General features: G+C 42.3%; 1 protein-coding gene across 12 annotated transcripts; it reads right to left on the reverse strand.

The window, feature by feature from the left end:
• Positions 1 to 677: 677 nt before the first annotated feature.
• Positions 678 to 6284, reverse strand: LOC112277711 (protein DA1-related 1). Of its 12 annotated transcripts, none has more exons than XM_090248030.1 (13): positions 5844 to 6181; positions 4517 to 4620; positions 3832 to 4051; positions 3487 to 3712; positions 3155 to 3311; positions 2874 to 3009; positions 2662 to 2745; positions 2362 to 2481; positions 1937 to 2149; positions 1786 to 1845; positions 1577 to 1659; positions 1341 to 1399; positions 678 to 1205 (listed from the first exon to the last, which is right to left on the reverse strand). In XM_090248030.1, exons 3-13 carry the CDS (start codon positions 4030 to 4032, stop codon positions 937 to 939), a joined length of 1608 nt encoding a protein of 535 aa, XP_090104156.1. In that variant the 5' UTR covers positions 4033 to 4051; positions 4517 to 4620; positions 5844 to 6181; the 3' UTR covers positions 678 to 936. The 12 variants fall into 12 exon arrangements, with proteins under 12 accessions (XP_090104156.1, XP_090104151.1, XP_090104157.1 ...); XM_090248025.1 differs by having other exon boundaries at positions 3487 to 3715; positions 4496 to 4766; positions 5844 to 6176; XM_090248031.1 differs by having other exon boundaries at positions 4496 to 4620; positions 5844 to 6098.
• Between the last annotated feature and the right edge of the window lie 511 nt (positions 6285 to 6795).

Genomic DNA, 6795 nt, shown 5'->3' on the forward strand with positions numbered 1-6795 from the left:
TTGCAAAACACATATCTAACTTGTAAAATTTGCTTCCAACATATAAGCTATGTGATCAATTTGTAATATAAGAAATCAACTCTTTGATTAAGTTTTCAACCTATTAATTACCTATAAATATTTATAAAATCAAATCTACGTTTACATAGCAATTAATAATATTCTTAATATAATATCAATAATTTAATCTATTTTTATTTATTTTTATTTAATTCTTATTTATCCACGTAAATATTATAATAAATATGAATGTCAATATCAATTAAATATAAAAGTATATTATTTGGAAATTAAAGAGATTATCAATAATTTATTCCTTCAATACTTTAAATCAAAGATATAAATATTTTAAAAAGAAATGATATAACATGATGCAATTATATCTACAAATGTATGATTCAATAGCAAATTCAAAATTCACAATCTTATATTATCTCCATTGAATTTATTCAAATTAAATATATCTTTGCTAATATCAATAAGTAATAATAAGATAGTTATTCAACAACCTTAAACCATGACTATTAAATTTTAAGACTAGTTTGTTGACAAAAAAAAAAATTAAATGGTTAAAAAATATATATTAAGATAAAATAAACTAGTCAGTTGAAATTAACACAAGAATTAGATACAAAAAAAATAAATAAAAATAAATAAATGAAATGTAAAGATAGAAGTTGCTAAAGAATAAAATCGTGGAATTTCAGGCTCAAACAAAAATAACATGTCTTAGAATAATAACAACCAAGATGTATATGGATTCAATATGGATTGTATATGGATGGAATATCACACACATCTTCCTATATAATAACCCAGAATTTCAAAAAACGAGTTATGTTTCCGGAAATAGCAACAATAGCTGTCATCCGGAAACTACAAGAAGAATCACGTGTACAACAGATTGTTAAGAAGTGTTTAACAATTAGATCGATTTTAATGAAGTATCTCACCAGTTTGCCTCAAGTGATGCAGTGTTCGTGTTAGGCCATGAGAAGAAACTGCAGCGGAAGCAGTTCTGAAACCGTCACCGTAAATAGGTGATGAGTCAGTTTCGATTTGGTGGAGGAAAAATTCTCCTAGTCGTTTGATGACCAATGACACCCCAGTTCGCATGAGAGTTTCAAGCTCCGACTTCAACCACATGTGTGCGATCACTTGACAGATACCCTCCTCTACGTCGTTGTCTAGATTCGGATATCTTCCTGCACGTATTAAAAAACAACCCGTTCCACATATAGCTGAAACCTTTTTCTTCAATCAGAGATATGTAACTGTGTTCAAGTGAATGCAATGAACTTTTTTCAGTGGTTTATAAAACCATGGAAACCTGCGCTTACCGTCGAGACGAATCCATGCGTGCATCAGTTCGTGAGCCAGGATAGACCCTGTTAACAATCTGCACTCAAAAGCGATTCGAGTTATTCAAACTCAAATGCACAACTACAAGAGTTATTCAGGCTGAGTTATGTAGTTTCATGGGAGGAAGCATTGACATGTGCGCTTGTGTGTGGTAGTAAAAGCCATAAATCATTATCAACTGGTAAAGATTTACGAAGTAAGGATGAGAGCACACCTAGGTAAACCATATAGAACAAGAATGGCTGTGACCTCGCAATGCCGTGTTAATTTCCTCATTTCTCCATCATGTTCCAAGACCTGTTCAAAGCACGATCTATCACAGCGAGGAAAATGAAAAAGGAAGCATATACATTAAGGTTATTAGGTATAACACAACCAGCAGTATGTAAAGCAGATTCATGTCGAAGAGAGGGATTGACTTACAGGGAGAATTTGCTCTTCCGACAAGCACAGACCTCGAGTTTCCGGGGCGTGAGTGTGTCCCTGAATTCAAACAACACGACATGTTAATAATACGAAAACCTTCAAGACCTAGAAAGGTGAGTGATTAGTAGACAAGTAGGGGAGGACTTACTCCCTCTTCAACTTCACGAGCATGGTTGAGGGCCTCCCGCTCCACCAGAAGCATCGAAATTTCTTGTTCGATGGGCATGCCAAGGTTTCTGTAGAATTTTAGAACGTCTCGATAGAGTGGTTGACAGTCCTTGGTGGTCATCACTGCAGAATCCATGCATTCCGAGCACACCTTCCTACCATCTGGCAAGCGTCGATACCGTTGATCCACTGGCTGCACATATGACAGCAGTTGCTTTCTCATGTGAGACCACTCGAAAGACATCAAGAGTGCGCTCGTCATTGTGCCACCAAGGATAACTTAATTCAACTCCAGCAGGCTCACTGGGAAGGATGATCACAAATAGAGTACGGTGGAGACCGAATTTCATATCGGAGGCTAAAAGAAAAATGGAATTACAAGAAGCATGGCTCTTTGCAGCGTACCTGGATGCGATCGCAACTGCAGCAACATTGGCTTCCATCTAGTTCATGGGACGGACAGTACCTCTGGTTCCAGAAAGGGTGTGAACGGTACTCAATTTGTCCTTTAGGATTCAAAGGAATCTGTATGCATTAAGTTCCATTAGGAAATCACAGACATAGCAGCATTCAATTCCCACCTATTGACAGATTCGGATCATGTACTTACAAAATTTGTTGCAACCAGGTTTAGGACTAGTAAATTTAAGCATCAAACAAAAATCATCACAGTGAATAGGATTGCTCAAGGCGGGACAAACTTACATGATTATAGCAGATCTCACACTTGGGATGGAAAAGCTTTTTATAACAGTCCCGATGGTAGGGGTCATTTCCATGCACGGAGAACTGCACATCATTTTAATACATCAGGTTGATGAATATTGTTCTAGTTAGTGATCAAGAACAACCAAAATTGGAGGTCACCGAGTATATCAATTCCACAGAATTTCGTCTGGGAACTGAGTGTTAGGTACCTCCTTATCCACGATCCCCTGAAGGCAGTATCGGCAGCAAAAGCAAGCTGGGTGCCAATTCTGGTTGAGGCACGTCAAAAACCTACCGAATCCAAGGGTGCGATGGCAACCAGCACACGTCGCCAATCCTACAGACCTGCACAGACCACGATTGCCATTAAACATCTTATCACTCTAAAGTTTCAGCACCTGCACTTTTCATTCTTCTAATACCGCAACATGCAGTTGTCACTCTTACGAGAACCACCACGAGTTCTTGTGATGGAAATGTAAGTTCATACCCAGTTGCCCGAGCCGCCATTGGATTCGGGGCAGGCGCAACACCAGGAGCACCATATGAAGCTGGATACCGTTCAAGGCTCAGGGTGTCTTGCATCGCCCTTGCTAAAGCATCACTCCTAGCGTCGTGATCCTCGTAGTTCATTGTCCTATACCTTCCTAAAATACCAAACTCGTTAATGTCAGGGCCGGACTTGGAATGTAGTGTGAGACGCTGATCAGGCATTTCGGATGTCCAACTAGAAGTCTAGAAGAGCATGTACACTCTACTTGAGCAAGTATCAATGGGACAGGATAAGCATTGTCTCAAAAGTAAGAGGCGGCAGCTGCTCACTATTATCATAAACTGGAGTCTCAGGGTTAACTCTGCCATGGTCGTATTCTTTAAATCCTCCACTTGCAGGATTGTATATCTCGGTCGTCCCTCCGTATTGGCTAACATATCTGCTGGTATCACGTGAATATTCTTCATTCTCGTACAATTGCCTGCTCTCTCGGTAGGGATGGTTCGTGCCCCGTCTTGAGTACATGTCCTGGTACTTGTCGACGGAATGTGGATCCTGCTGGATTTTTCACAGCAGCGGTAGATTAGTTAGAATCCTATAAAAATGCAAACAACGCTGTGTTCATTGAATCAACACTCATGCCTGACCATGCAATTCTCTACTAGAGGTGTTACCTCGAAGACACAAGGGCCTCGCCATGAACGGGTACTGATGGTGTCTACTTCAAATTGTCTGCTTTCTCGCCATCCAGAACTGTTTGATGATGAGTTCGATGACTCGTGTAGGTAGACGCCATTTCTAGGGTACTCGTAATATTCGTTATCGCCATATTGACGATATTCCGAGTGGCCTAGTAATCTCTTCAGCCACTTCATGCCTACTTCTTAACTTATCCTGCAAAAATTGCATGTTACTGATCAGTTCCAAAGACAACGCAATGCTGACCACTAATTATACTTCAGTATAACCTGGTCTCCTCATAAATTCTTCATTTTTCCGTAAGAGTTACCACAGGAAAATAGATTTTCAACGAACATACTATGCAGGACATTCTGATCGCGGCTTATGTGTCTTCTTACATCTTTCCTTTGTCCCCTTTCGCACAAACCCTGTTCCTCAGCGGAACAAAGTCTGAAATAAATGATAACCTGAATGCTTGATGGATATACAGGGTACCATTTGTGGCACCTCGTAACTAACATCTCAGAGGAAATCCTAATGGTCATTACGTAGTATTACATGTCCAGCTGTTCGAAACCAAATAAACAACTCGGAAACAAGTGCAGATGAGAATACAACACTTGAAACAAATCTGCAGAAATAGGTTGAGGAACCCACCCAGAATGGCGTGCAAATTACCTGATGCAATACCCGCGCTTAGACGAGTTACATCACCTCGATCTCCATATCCAGATTGGGAAAGACGTGCCAAAGCATAAAACATTTGGCAGCAACGTTCCAAACTGAAGAACCACGCGACAGAACAAAACAACGCTCCTTCAATCACTACGATGATCCACGGAACTCCTCAAATAAGTGTCTCCAGATGCTAGGTTTATGAAGTACACCTAACTCTCCGAGCCGAACTCGTTCCGATGCTCCTACGATCCTGTTAACGCATAACGAGGGGCTGGAGTGGATCATATACGCACATTGAGCATTACTAACTTTACCACTAAAATCCTGCTACAACCTCCTGACTGTGTCCTTGAGACGTACATCGAACGACTTCAAGTAGTGACATTGGTACTTGCGAACACTGATCTATTCTAGGTATCCTACAGTATCACTCAGCAAGACATCAAAATGGGAGAATACAAGGGGATGTAAAATCGAGGGTGCGCCCACCGCGGAGATTGATATTCTCAAAGCCAGCACTCCAGAGATAATAGCTCCCGGTGATTCTAATCAAGGCTCTTCGCTCTGTGAGGAATTACTTCAACAGAGGAGGCTTCCGTGGTACCGAAACACTAAAATTTCCAAGTTCTCGTGACAAGATCTCTTTGCGACTTCTCTAGCGAAACCTCCGTGCCACTTGTCCTTCTCTGGCGGTACCTATGTTCTATCTAAAAAAACCGGCGTTGGGGAAATTCGAAGACAACCCACCACCTCTGATTGAAGATGTTCCAAACCTGGATAATATTGAAAATCACAAATGACCAAGTCTCGCGAAGTTATTTCCAGGGTTGCGATGAATAATGATCTGCACCAATTGTTGATCAAAACTTGTGCTCAACCAGATGTCGCTCGATGCGCAAACCCGCACACTTCACTTGGTTCTGTTCAGCGAAATCGTCGATGCCGACTGAGCTACCGCGAATGAAACAAGACACAGGAACTTTGGCTACAACACAACAGCAACTAGCTCGAGTTCCCTAGACTAATCATGAGCGTTACGGATTTTCATACCACTAGGTATAGCAATATTCATATCTCTGCATAATTCATCAGGTAAGCTGCGAAGAGAAAGAGACAAAAAGATGCCATGAGGAACTACCCGGTCGGCCCAATGCATCAGTGGAGTTCTCGAGGAGCTGAACGAGCGAAGTCAGATCTTAGAAATACCAACTCCAGGTAAACAAGGACTTGTCCGGTGCAATTGAACATCCTCTGAGTGTCTTGATCGAGAAGAGCTAGAATAGAATCACTGCGCTAGATAACTTAACCAGGATTAGTATGAGTGTACCTGTAGTCGACTACAGATCAGCGTCGAAGACAGGAACCCTTTGATTGCAGATCGTTTCCCTGCTTGGAATCTACATGCATCACTTCGCAGTGAAGACAAGCTGATTCCCGACAGTCGGCGAAATAACAGCTGAACCCCCGACCCTACGACAAATCAAACTCCCCCAGAGCACACTCCGTAATCCCCGAAGAGGAATCCTAACTCTCTGGATAGATGGTCGATAATTCGGCCATTTCCTCGAGTCCTACAGGCTGCACAATGAGAGGCCAGTTTGCTAATTCATTCCATGTGAATGAGCAGCAGGCAGACGCAGGAGGTCGCATGCACTCTTGCACAGTGGTGATGATGACAATGATGGAAGCTGCGGTGAGCACAGACAGCGGGAACCAAGGGGCCATGAGAACCGGTCGACCTAGAATCTGACCTGCTTCCAGAAAAGAAATGGGGGAGCGAGGGAAAGAACCGAAAAAGTGGCGACAAAGAAGAAGAGGAAAAATTGTGGGGCCTCAGCGATCATGTCATCCACACCGTTGTCATCATCGCCGTTGCGAGTTCGCGTTGGAGTAACAGCCGCGGACCCAATTTCGGCAACTCCAGTGTGATGGTTGCTCATGAGAGCAGGGGCTTCGCCGCACGCCCACGGCTTCTGACGGCAACCCACGGCCTTGCAACGGCGGTCAGGGTAGTACCACATTCAAACCTCTCCTTGATCCCACATGTTTCATCACCTTGCTCCTTCCTGCTCTGCCACTCATTGTCCCTCCGTACCCATTGCACTCCCCCTCCTCCATCGTAATTACTATTCGTTATTTGTCTTGTTCTTCTGTTGCTGCCTCTCCTGGTTTCAGTCCATCGCAGACATAGCGAAAGAGCAAGACACAAAAGAGGGAGAGATGTGTACATTGTGCTGTCCTGATTTTGTGGCTCAAATGCAGGATTGAAGGCCAAGGAA

The sequence above is a fragment of the Physcomitrium patens genome, chromosome 26 (assembly GCF_059467195.1).
Source record: "Physcomitrium patens ecotype Gransden chromosome 26, ASM5946719v1, whole genome shotgun sequence".
Taxonomy (NCBI): domain Eukaryota; kingdom Viridiplantae; phylum Streptophyta; class Bryopsida; order Funariales; family Funariaceae; genus Physcomitrium; species Physcomitrium patens.